This window comes from Muscardinus avellanarius, assembly GCF_963383645.1.
Source record: "Muscardinus avellanarius genome assembly, chromosome: 6".
Lineage (NCBI taxonomy): Eukaryota > Metazoa > Chordata > Mammalia > Rodentia > Gliridae > Muscardinus > Muscardinus avellanarius.
In genome coordinates this window covers 98,188,628-98,201,590 of record NC_137791.1, presented here as the reverse complement: position 1 = coordinate 98,201,590, position 12,963 = coordinate 98,188,628, and the positions used below count along the sequence as shown (strand labels likewise).

General features: G+C 40.4%; 1 protein-coding gene across 2 annotated transcripts in view; it reads right to left on the bottom strand.

Moving 5' to 3' along the window:
- The window catches only part of FRYL (FRY like transcription coactivator), a gene marked incomplete at both ends in the record, with an annotated part of 144,964 nt that overhangs the window by 12,768 nt on the left and 119,233 nt on the right, over window positions 1–12,963 (bottom strand). For both annotated transcript variants that reach the window (XM_080697003.1, XM_080697004.1), the window contains 4 exons: window positions 3,714–3,812; window positions 4,574–4,723; window positions 8,512–8,719; window positions 11,993–12,231. In XM_080697003.1, the coding sequence (XP_080553129.1) occupies window positions 3,714–3,812; window positions 4,574–4,723; window positions 8,512–8,719; window positions 11,993–12,231 (696 nt within the window). The remainder of the gene's footprint in view (window positions 1–3,713; window positions 3,813–4,573; window positions 4,724–8,511; window positions 8,720–11,992; window positions 12,232–12,963) is intronic.

The following is a 12,963-nucleotide window of genomic DNA, read 5'->3' as shown; positions in this document are numbered from 1 at the left end:
TTCTTCATCTGAGTGTGTGTGTGTGTGTGTGTGTGTGTGTGTGTGTGTGTGTGTTACTGGGGACTGAGCCAGAGGCATTCTATCTCTGAGCAACATCCTCTGTCCTATTTTGTTTTTGAAACGGGGTTTGAAACTAATCTACATAGTGGTTGGACTAAACTGCAATCCTACCAACAGTATATAAGAGTTTCTATTTCCCCACATCCTCACCAGCATTTATTATTGTATTTCATAAAACATAGTAACTTAATCCCCTTCACTTATTTGAACAGTCTTCAATTTCTCTCCAGAATGTTTGTGATTTTTTGTGTAGTACCTTTTTAGCTAGGTTTATTTTTAGCACATGATTATGTGGTATTTTCCCATTATGAAAAAAAAATCTATTGTTATAAAACCAACTACCCAAAAATGTAATGGCTTAAAGTGACAGAGACAGAAAAAAATATTTGTAATATGAATATCTACCAACAGATGAACCTGTGTGTTGGATCAGTTCCTTCTGATTTTGCCTAGGGCCGGTCGGGACTGACAGTCAGCTGGTACCCTGACCAGGCCTCACCCCTACGTGGACTTGCTGGTGGTCAGCTGTCTCTTTTCCATGTAGCCTCTCCTCCTTCAGTAAGTGAGAAGTCAAATAATTTCCCAGTGTCTGCCCCAATTTACACTCTAACATGAAGGCAGAAACAGCTGCAGAAGGCGTCTCAAGGACTAGTTCTGGAAGTCCCGTGGCATCGCTTCTGAACGCCATTGGTTAGAAGAAGCTTCAAGGCCAGCCCCGGCTCCAGAGGTGGGGAAACAGACTCATCTCTGGATGGGAGGCGCCGCAGAGCCATGCTGCAAAAAGGGTGTGGACCCGGAAGAGGCACGATTAAGCGGGCCGTTAATTTAACAACCTACCAGAGTTTCTACAGTAGGTAATGATTTCTGAAGATACAAAAGGCATGACCATAGTGGGAAAGGCTGATAACCTGGGCCTAATTAAGATTTTTGGTCATCAAAAGATGCTAAGAGAGTAAAAGTGCCACAGAGAGGGAAATGTATCTGCCATACATGTATTCAATGAAAGGCTTCTATTCAGAATAAAGAATTCCTACAACTACCAGAGAAAAAACCACAAATAACCCATTTACAAAAACGTGCAAGGTACTTGAAGACATAATCTGCAAAATGTCTAAATGAAGAAAGACACGAAAGGGTGTACAAACATTAGTCATCAGGACAACGCAAAATAATACGAGATACTCCCACACACCCGCCACAATGACTAAAAATTTAGAAATTGGCAATACTAAGTGATGGCAAAGTATAAAGTAAACTCTGGGTACACTTCTGATGTTGATTATAAATTGATACAACCTCTTTTAGGAAACTGCTTGGCATAATCTACTTAAGTAGAACATATATACACATGTATATACACGTATTTATATATGTATTCAAGTAGAATATATAATATATATATATATATATATATATATATATATATATATATATATATATATATATATCCTGTGACCCAGCAATTCTATTTCCACATATTCAACAGATATCTTGTTTAAGAAAGTACCCAGCAGTGTACTCTAAGATGACCAGATCTCGCCTGACGTTCAAAGCTTCCTTTTCTCCAATCTTATTTTTTCAATTCAAATACAAGATCACTCTCCCCTATAAGGAGTGAAAATCTCAATACAAGCATTTTCATTCTTTGAAATGATCCCTCGACTCAAAATTTAGTTACCCAAAATCTAAGATCGTATCCCCATTCTGTGAAATTTTTCTATTAGCCCAAAATAACTTTTCTTTGGAATTCATAGTATTTGATCTATAACAGTTCTGTTAGACCTATTTGACCCTGGGAATTCTCTTTCATGCCAGTACTTTTATTTATAGCTCTAATTTAAGCAAAAGACACTTTACTTTTCTTACTAGTTATAGCTTCAGAATCCTTTATCCAAAAAGATTGAGACCAGAAGGGTTTTGGATTTTGGACTATTTGCATATGCAAACTGAGATACTATGGGGGATGTAACCTATGTCTAAATGTATAATTTATTCGTGTTCCATATTTAATCTATACACATAGCCTGAAGGTAATTTTACACAAGTCTTAATAATTTGGTATATCAAACAAAGTGTATGTACACTGGACCATCAGAAAGCAAGAGTCACACTATGGGCCACTGACATGGACAGCTGGGGTGGTTTGACATTGTCATCATTCTGGACTCTTAACTGATGCTTCTGATAAGCAATCACTTTCTTATTACTCTGTTTTTACAGATTAAACCCAGGGACATTTTACCTCTGAGATACCCCCAGTCCTATTTTATTTTTATTTTGAAACAGGGTCTCACTAGGTTTATGAAAGTCTCACTGCTTGCTGAGGCTGTCCTCGAACCTGTGATCCTCCTGTCTCCTTCCTGGTAGTAGAATTACAGGTGTGCACCACCACGTGCAGTTATTCATCTCTTTTGACTGAGACCTATCACATGAGATCAGGTGTGAAATATTCCATTGTGGTAGCATGTTAGTGCTCAAAAACTTGGATTTTGGAGCATTTTGGATTTCAAGTCTTTGAATTAAGAATGGTCAACCAATTTCCACATACAACATGTGTGCTGTATATTCCTATCAAGAACACTTAAAGAGCAAAAGTCAAGTATTCAAATTTTCATACGTATTTATATATAGTATGTATTTAGCCGGGCGTGGTGGCGCACGCTTGTAATCCCTGCGTTGGGAGGCTGAGGCAGGAGGATCACACAGGTTCAAAGCCAGCCTCAGCTACTCAGTGAGGCTCTCAGGGACTTAGTGAGACCCTGTTTCAAAATAAAATATAAAATAGATCTGGGCGTATAGCCCGGAGGTAGAAAAGCCCCTGGGTTCCACCCCCCTCCCCCCAAAAAAAGAAAAAGAAAATATACTGCACATACTCTCGGGGTACTGAGCTTGTCTGTTTTACATGCCAGATTGGAAGATTGGAATTGAACATTTCTTAGCAGGTGATATCTGTAATCTATAATCTATGATGTGTTCCCTCTTTGGTGGCCAAATGACAGACACACACACACACACACACACACACACACACACACACACACACACAGAGGATGGTAAGAAGATCATGGTTTTGCCAAAGGTTTTAGGTTTTCCAGCTCACAAGCTTATAATGGACTCTCTGAGAAGCACTGCATCTATTTCCCATCTGCAATGTTGACAGCAGCTGTGTGGTCTCCACATAGAAGCTTTTTACAAAGCTAAGGTTTTGCATTGTGTAGGCTCTTAGAAAACCAATTTCTTTTTCTTTTTCTTTTTTTTTTTTTGTGGTACTGGGGGTGGAACCCAGAGGCTTTCTACCTCCGGGCTATACTCCCAGACCTATTTTTTTTTTAATATTTTTTGTTTGGAAACAGGGTCTCGCTAAGTTGCTGAGAGCCTCACTGAGTAGCTGAGGCTGGCTTTGAACCTGTGCGATCCTCCTGTCTCCGCCTCCCAAGCGCAGGGATTACAAACGTGCGCCACCACGCCCGGCTTAGAAAACCAATTTCTAAGAGCACAACATAGGAAGTAATTGGACAGAGAAGGAAGCTCACAGCACCCGCGACAGCTCAGAGCTATTCTCTCCCGTCTGACTGCTCTGCCACCAAGTCAACAGTTTCGGTGTCAAAAGCAAATGGCTTTATTTTTTTTTAACATAATAAAAGGAGACTGACCTGCTCAGCTGCTTCTCTTTTGGCATTGTACGTATCCAGGTGTTCTTGCAACTCCAAAACACTAAATTTGAGTGTTTCTAGCAAACCGCATGACATAAGCTGTCAAATCAGAAACACATTGATCCAGGTTACCATTCCTGATCAGTGCTGAGTTGGGCAACGTTTGGGTCACAGGCTCTCGCTGAGCAGGGTGTCATATACTCTCTTTCTACGTTTTTTCCTCAGGTGCAGACTTTTTACTGAAACAGTGGGGTAGCACTGGGGAATCGGAGGGGCGGCAGTGCACCTTCAAATGCTTTAGCAAACTTGCAGGCAAGAAATGGCACGTCACACTAGAACACACTCGTCAGGCACCACCCATGAGGGTTTTAAACCTTAGATCTTTAACTATATTGCTATATATTCTATAAGTGGGCTTGGCAACAAGTCAAGAGGGAACAGGGAGCTCTGGGTACTTCACAGGTGAAGGTCTAGCTGTCTCCTATCCATTTTTATTCAAGAATTAGGGAATAACATAAGAGTCTTCTGGGGGCAGGACTCTTTAGCTTCCCCACCCAGGGCTGCAGAGCGCGAGGACAGGCAAGGATCAGAACCAGGAAGTCCCAGGGCATGGCGTCCATACACTGGAACATTTTGCCAGATATTTATAATCAAGTTGAACACAGAAACTTGGACATGTTAAAATTATGAAATGCTCTGGGCAATTTAGCAAGACCCTGTCTCAAAATAAAAAGGCTGGGGGTGTAGCTCAGTGGTAGAGTGCTGCTAAGTTCAATCCCTAGTCCTGCAAAAAATTAAAGACCAATAACTGGATGACACCAGTCAAATACTCTCTGTAATAAAATTGCATGTAGACTTACTGTTTCAGCATCCACAAAGACTGTTGGACATTCTGAACACATCATCATCACTTCTAATGAACTTTTAAATTTGGTACCAATGCGCTGCAGGCTCTCACCAAGAAAGCTGACTGCCTCGTTAGTTATTTCTCCAAACCTTCTTTGAATTGTCTATGGAGAAAAGCATAAGAAAAAGTTGAGTGTTACATAACAGGCTATTTTCCCACTTTTAGGTAAAGAAATATAATTTACATTTATGGCAAACTCATTGTAAAATTATTGTAGCGCTATATAGAATTCTAAGAACTGGCTGCTCAAGGTTTTAAGCTAAGCATGGTGGTACACCATGAATTACACTTGTAATTCCAGTACTTGAGAGGCTGAGACAGGAGGATCTCAGGTTAGAGGTCAGCCTTAGCAACTTAACAAAACCTTTAGCAATGTAGCGAGACTCTTTCAAAATAAAAAATAAAAGCTGCGGACTTCCGGGAAGATGGCGACCGAGAAAAGCGGGGCTTAAGAGCCCCGCTAACAACAAATATCCATTACCACAAAATCAGCGCCTTTCAAAGCCAGAAAACAACATCACCAGAGAAACAAAAAAAATCACCAGGCTCCAGAGAGAAAGCGGACTGAGAACAGAGCCACAGAGGAGATCCTCACGCCCGAGGACGCGGCAGACGCGGCAGCAGCGCCATACTGCCGGCGAATTCACGGGACGGCCACAGCAAGCCGAGGGGAGCCGCTGCGGAACAGCCAGGCGGGATTTCTCGGCGCAGAGGACATCTAAAGCTCCCAGTGTCTGAGCTCAGCACACGCTGCAGGGATTCAGAGTGGAAATCAAAACCAAGGTAAAAAAAAAAAAAACGCCAGCCCAACAGCCGAGGGCGTAGCAGCGGCGCCATATTGCCACCGGCGGCAGCAGCAGCGAATTCGCTACAGCTACATCTGCGTACTCAAGAACAGTGAGTCAAATTGCGGGCCACAGCGGAGAAATCCCAGTACTGTACTCACTGGGACTTGACCCAGTGGGAGAGGGGCGGTGGCAGTGATATCACACCAATAGGAGAACGTACAACCTGGCACCCCCCACGGCCTAAAGCAGCCTCTATCGACTCTTTGGGTTGTAGACTCTGTGATACAACCCAGTAAAGGAGTAGTGGGGTCTGAGATACTACTGACTCGAGATCCAGAGCACCTTAAGTGAAGTCATAGTGACCCAAGGGAAGAACCCAGAGAAGGCACAAACTTCCGAAATCATGGGAAAGAGGAATAATACTGGAGCAGTGAATGCTCACAACCCCACAACATCAGAACCCGATAAAACAGAAAATCAGAGATTTCTAGAAGATCAAATCAGGAAAATAACTGTAGAAATAATAGAGGTGCTTCGAAAAGAACTCAGAGAGAGCCAAAAAGAGATAAAGGATGCAATTAATGAAGTAAAGGCCTCAATTCAAAGCACAAACAACCGATTAGAACACATGGAGAACAGAATCTCGCTCTTAGAAGATGATCATTCCAAAAATGAACGCATAGTTTCTAATCTAGGAAAAAATATCCGACAGCAGGAATCTGATATTGAAGAAATATGGGCCCATTTTAAGAGAGCTAACCTAAGAATAAATGGAATAGAGGAGGGAAAAGAAAGTGATACCAAAGGGATCAACAATCTCTTCAAGGAAGTAATAGCAGAAAATTTTCCAGACATAGAGCAAGAGGTCGATATGCAGGTCCAGGAAACTTATAGAACTCCCTTTAGACAGGATCGGAGAAGAGGATCCCCACGCCACATAATTGTCAAAATGACCAATGTGGAAGCCAAGCAGAGAATCTTAAAGGCAACAAAAGCAAAGGGCCAAGTGACATTCAGAGGCAAACCAATTAGAATCACTCCAGACTTCTCAAACCAAGTTATGAGAGCCAGAAGGGCTTGGAGTAACATATTCCCAATTTTGAAAGAAAACAACTTCCAGCCAAAAATTTCCTACCCAGCAAAACTTTCTATCAAATTAGATGGAGAAATAAGAAGCTTCCATGACAAACAGAAACTGAAGGAATTTATGTCTTCAAAACCAGCACTAGAGAAAATACTCAAAGAGATTAACTACAAAGAAGAAATAGGTAACACACATCAGAACTAGAGAAACAAGATTTTCCATCCAACAGACAACTAAGATTGGTTATCTGTGGAGATTCATTATTTATTTTAGTCTGTTACCTACCTCTAAAGGGTATTGTTTGCCTTCATTGTTGTTAATTTTTAGGATTTCTAGTTGGAATATTAATATACCTTCAGATATAGCATTTGGAAATATTTTATCTCATTCTATTAGTAACTGTTAACTCTGTTTACATTGTCTTTGGATATACAATATGTTTTTTATTTTTTAGGGAGTTTGTATACTCTTCTGTTGCCTGTGCCATTGAAATCATAACCAAGAAATCACTGCCAATTTCAATGTTGTGAGGTTTTATGACCCAGATTTTCTCCTAAAAGTTTATAGTCTTAAGATTTATATTTAGGTCTTTTTTCTATTTTGAGTTAATATTTGTATATGGGATTAGGTAAGGGTCCAATTTTATTCTTTTCCATGTAATTATTATGTTTCAACAATATTTAGTTAAAAGATTATTATTTCTACCACCAAATGTTCGTGGAAACCTTGTCAAAAATAACGACAATATAGGGAAGAATTTAGGTCTAGGCTTTTATTTAACTCCAATGGTTTATATATCTGCCTTTAGAATAGTACTACACTGTTTCAATTATTGTAGCTTTATATGGTTTGAAATCAGAAAATATATATCTTCTAGCTTTGTTCTTTTTCAAGATCTATGTGGGTACCTAAAGTCCATATTCCATATTAGGATAGATTTTTTTTTTCTGAAAAATAAATATATAAATATATGATAGTTTCACCTAAAAAATAGAAAAAAATAGATTCTCTGGTAAGAAAGAAAGCAAAAAGAAATATTGAAATGTTATATTTAAGTCATCAAAAGCTTGGTATCAGACAAATGAAACTGTTATGTGAGATTATCATTTTTAATTTTGGATAAATTGCTATAATACTAGATTTCAACTACTAAGCCAAGCATAGGAGGGGGGGATAGGGAGAGAACGGGGTGGGGATCGGGTGGGGGCTGACTGGGCAATGTGTGCATATATGTCTACAAAAGTATGTATCCCACTATGATGTATGAATACAGTGCACCAATTAAAAATAAATATGAAAAAAAAGAAAAAAAAAAAGAAAGAAAAGGTCCCTGGCAGGCTCCTGCACAAGCAGAAAAAAAAAAAATAAAAAAATAAAAGCTGGGCGTGGTGGCGCACACTTGTAATCCTCGCGCTTGGGAGGCGGAGACAGGAAGATTGTGTATGTTTGAAGCCAGCTGAGCTGGCTTAAGAGACCCTGTTTCCAAATTAAAAAAGAAAAAGTATAAAATGGGTCTGGGAGTGTAGCCCGGAGGTAGAAGGGTTTCCAGGAACCCCAGTACCACCAAAAATATAAATAAATAAATAAATAAATAAATAAATAAATAAATAAATAAAAAATAAATAGGCTGGGGCTGTAACTTGGAGATATAATGCCTCTAGGTTCAGTCCCCTGTATCAGAAAAAAAGACTGTCCTTTTCATCCAGGCATGGTGGTATACACCTGTAATCCCAGTACTTGGATGTTGAGACAGGAAGATTGCAGGTTTGAGGCCAACCTCAGCAACTTAGTGAGACCTTGTTTCAATATAAAAAGGGCTAAGGGAAATAGCTCAAAGGTAGAATGCCCCTAGGTTCAAAAACAAAACAAAAAACACAAACAACTAAGTGATACTATTATTTAGAAAAAAATTTGTTACAGGAAATCAGTAGGAATATTAAAATGTGAGAGCCTGAGAGGAAAAGCCCGTAACCTTATCAGGTAAGTATAGTGAGTCCAGAAACCATAAACCTCGCTGACCTGAAACAATCTAGAAAACACATGGAAAGTAAACACCGCGCAGGATCCATCCATGTCGGATAGCATCTGGTTGACGTGGCAACGCCAGGCCTCCTCCTCATCGTCATAGGCCACTGGCTGAAAGGCTGCTATGATGGCGGACAGAAAGGGCGATGGGAGAGGCGAGGTCTGCACTTCTGGAAAACCATCTTGCTCTTCTTCATCCTGACTGTTAACACAAATATCACAGGAATCACAATACTCCCTTGGAAAAATACAATAACCTAGGCTTTGTAAGTAAGCACGAACAAGCAAATCCACATTCTTTCCGCTTAAGCATCTTTAGCATTTGAACTCTTTCTTTCTCTTTCCTTCTTCCTTCCTTTCCTTTCCTTCCCTCCCTCCTTTCTGTCTTCCTTCCTTCCTTTTTCTTTCCCTCTTTCTTTCTTTCTGTGGTACTCAGGAGTGTTCTGCCTCCAAGCTATACCCCTAACCCAATTTTATTTATTTTTTATTCATTTATTTTTGGTACTGGGGTTTGAACCCAGGGGCATTCTATCTCTGAGCTACATCCTCAATCTGATTTTATTTTTATTTTGAAACAGGGTCTCGCTAAGTTGCTGAGGCTGGTTTTGGACCTCCAATTCTCCTGTCCAAGTACTGGGTTTTAAATTATGAGCCAAACCGGGCGTGGTGGCACATGCTTATAATCCCAGGACAGGAGGATCACAGTTAGCAGCTAACCTCAGCTACTAAGTGAGGCCCTCTGAAACTCAGTGAGACTGTTTCAAACTAGAGAATAAAAACTAGGGCTGGGGATGTAGCTCAGAGGTAGAATGTCCCTGGGTTCTATCCCCAGTACTGAAAAGAAAAAAAAAATAGTATGAGGCACCCTGCCTGGCAGAACTCTTCATTTCAATAGATGACCTCCAAGTCTTAGGGTATGCCACCACTGTGACTTCCCTGAATCAGAACAGATCAGAATGTATTTGCTTTAAATGGTCGATGCTGGATACCTTTTATTTGAACAAATGATGGTGATAATATTGAAAACACTTTGATCATGTGCTTTTGTGTCAAGGGCTCTGTTTGGTACCTTATATGGATCATTTTATTCAGTCTTCACAGCCCTAAGAAGGTTAGGTTCTATTATTGGCTTGATTTTATTTATTTATTTATTTATTTATTTATTTATTTATTTATTTGGTAGTACTGGGGTTCCTGGAAGCCCTTCTACCTCCGGGCTACACTCCCAGACCTATTTTATATTTTTGAAACAGGGTCTCTTACGCCAGTGCGGCTGGCTTCGAACCTGCGTGATCCTCCTGTCTCCGCCTCCCAAGCATGGGGATTACAAGTGTGCGCCACCATGCCTGGCTATTGGCTTGATTTTATAAAAGCGGAGACAAAGAGTTCACTGAGGTTTAGTAACATGCCCAAGCTTTCTGGACAGGAAAGGAGAGTGCCAGAATTTGAATCCAGGACCACCAGTTCAAGGCTGCCATCAGCCTGCGCGCACGCCGCCAGCTCACTGTGGCATGACAGCACACCGTGCACCGCGCTGGGTGGCAGAGTAGATCTGACTCAAAAGAAACACGAGAGCCGGGCGCAGTGGCACACGCTTGTAATCCCAGTATTTGGGAGGCTGAGACAGGAGGATCACGGCTCGTGGCCAGCCTCAGCTACTTAGTGAGGCCCTGTTTCAAAATAAAGAATATAAACAAAAATTAGGGCAGGGGGTGTAGCTCGGAGGTAGAATGCCCCTGGGTTCCATCCCCAGACCCGCAAAGAAACAAAAAACAAAACAAAAAAATGAGGCCTGGCACCCGCGTCGGGGAATTTAGGATTCCAAAGTCAAATCATACATACAGAAATGGAACAATGAAAAAAGATGACGATGTGTTTGGGTTGGATGTTCTGAGACTGGAGAAAATATCAAAATAGAGCAGACATCTGAAGTGAAAAATTACACTACACCTCAAAGAGGTTAATTTTTTTTATTTGGTGTATATGTGGTACTAGGGATTAAACCCAGGGGCATTCTACCTCCTAGCTATATTCCCCAGCTCTTCTTATTTTGAAACAGAGTCTCACTAGGTTTCTGAGAGTCTTGCTAACTTGCTGAGGCTGGCCTCAAAATTGAGATTCTCCTGTCTCAGCCTCCCAAGTACTGGGATTACAGGGGTGCGCCACTATGTCCAGCTCAACAGGTTAATTTAAAATATGGTGCTGAGGTGACTGATTTTTACAATAGGCATCTTGTAACTAAAGTAGATGTACTTCTGAATAAAAGAATAAAAATATAGGGCTGAGGGTATAGCTTGGAGGTAGAATGTCCCTGGGTTTTATCTGAAAAAAAAAAAAAAAAATTTTTTTTTTGCCTTGCATGAGCAAAGCCCAGGCTAAATCTCCAGTATCGCTGAACACACACAAATACACATGCAACCAAACCAAAACAACAACAAAAAACAACTATAAGTAACAGTTCATTAGTCAGCTTAACACAAGTGAATAAAAAGTCCTATTTCTTTTTCTTTTCTTTTTTTTTTTTTTTGTGGGTCCGGGGATGGAACCCAGGGGCATTCGACCTCCAAGCTACACCCCCTGCCCTATTTTTTTTTATTCTTTATTTTGAAACCGGGTCACACTGAGTTGCAAAGGGCCTCACTAAGTAGCTGAGGCTGTCCGCGAACCGCGATCCTCCGGTCTCAGCCTCCCAAATGCTGGGATTACAAGCATGCGCCTCCACGCCCGGCTATTTCTGAATTCTTCATACTTCTGATAATAAATCTGGAGTCTATGAAGCATCAAAATTTAAAAGGAATCATCTTGCACCTGAGAGTACTGAGAAATAGCCATTTTTGCATTTTATACAAATCTAACTTTAAACTCTGGCCACTGGTAAGGAAACTATAATTTTCTTGCTATATCTCAGATTTATTTTGATTTCACAGAAGTTCATTCCAATATTGATTTTAACACTTGGCCATTTGGCATTCTCCCAAAATACGGATCTGGTGTGCTTGTCAATGTAGACTGCCACCCGGTCTGCTTTGGGAATGGCCTACTTGTTTTTCTTTATGTGGATGTCAACAGAAAAAAAGACCTATCATAGTAAGTCATTTTATCTTTACAAATGAAGAGAGAGAGCCAGGCGTGGTGGCACACACTTGTAATCCCAGCATTTGGGAGGCCGAGACAGGAGGATCGCAGTTCGTAGACAGCCTCAGCTACTTAGTGAGGCCCTCTGCAACTCAAAATAAAGAATAAAAAATAGGGCTGGGGGTGTATCTCGGAGGTAGAATTCCCCTGGGTTCTATTCCCAGCACTGCAATAAATACATACATACATACATACATACATACATACATACATACATAGTATGATGTAGACAAAAACACACAAGAGGAATGACAGCAAGTAAAAGGGAATCAGCAGGTATCTGGGGACAGGATGGAGAGGACGCCACCTTCTTACAGTGTTTGTGATTCTTGGTTCTCACCTGGACAGGCCTGAGAGATCCGCTTCTTCTTCTTCACATCTTTCATCCAGCTCTTTCAGAGCTAGCGTGACATCCTCTTCACAGACCGACTCAGGGCAGCTCTCAAGAAGCTGCGGCTCAGTGTCTTCTAAATCGAGAATGCCTTGACACACCTGAGAGTCCTGCTGTTCTTGAATAATATATGACCCTTCATCTTCAAAGGCTGTAACATGTTCCTCCTTTAATACTGAACCTGTACCCTGTAAAATGTTCAAAGTTTTAGTGGACTTTAAGAACATTAAAGAATTTTATCAATACAATAAATGATGATTGCTACCCAAGTCTGTTTTATCAAGTAGTCTTCATTATATGGTCTAATTTCTAGAGCTCTTGAATTTTCATTATGCTCAATTCTTTTTTAAGAAGTGGTCCTTGGTTTTTTTTTTTTTGGGGGGGGGGTTCTCTTTTATTGGGGGGAGTAGTGCTGAGGATCAAACCCAGGACACCTTATACATGCCAAGCAAGCGCTCTATTACTGAGTCACAACTACGGCCCTAAAATTTTTTAAAAATTATAATATATAGCCCACTGCTGTATAAAAACATCAAGGAATTGTTGTTACTCCCTTTACTTATCTCTTTTTATATACAGAATAATAATTCTAATAATAATTCTCCTAATAATTCTTTCCCTTTTCCCCCCTTTTTCTATTTTTGGTAGTGGGGATTGAACCCAGGAGCATTCTTCCTCTGAGCTATATACATAGCTCTTTTTATTTTCTATTTTAAAACAGTCTCACTAAATTGGCAGGCTGGCCTTAAACCTGTAATCCTCCTGTTTCAGTCTCCCAAGTACTGGGATTACAGGTATGTACTCAAGCTATATAATTTAATTCTACACAAGTAAAATTTGATATTCCTGTAAACTCTCTTAATGGAATCACCATTTCTTTCTTTATACCAGAACAGAGTGAATTCTGGCTATCAGCAGGG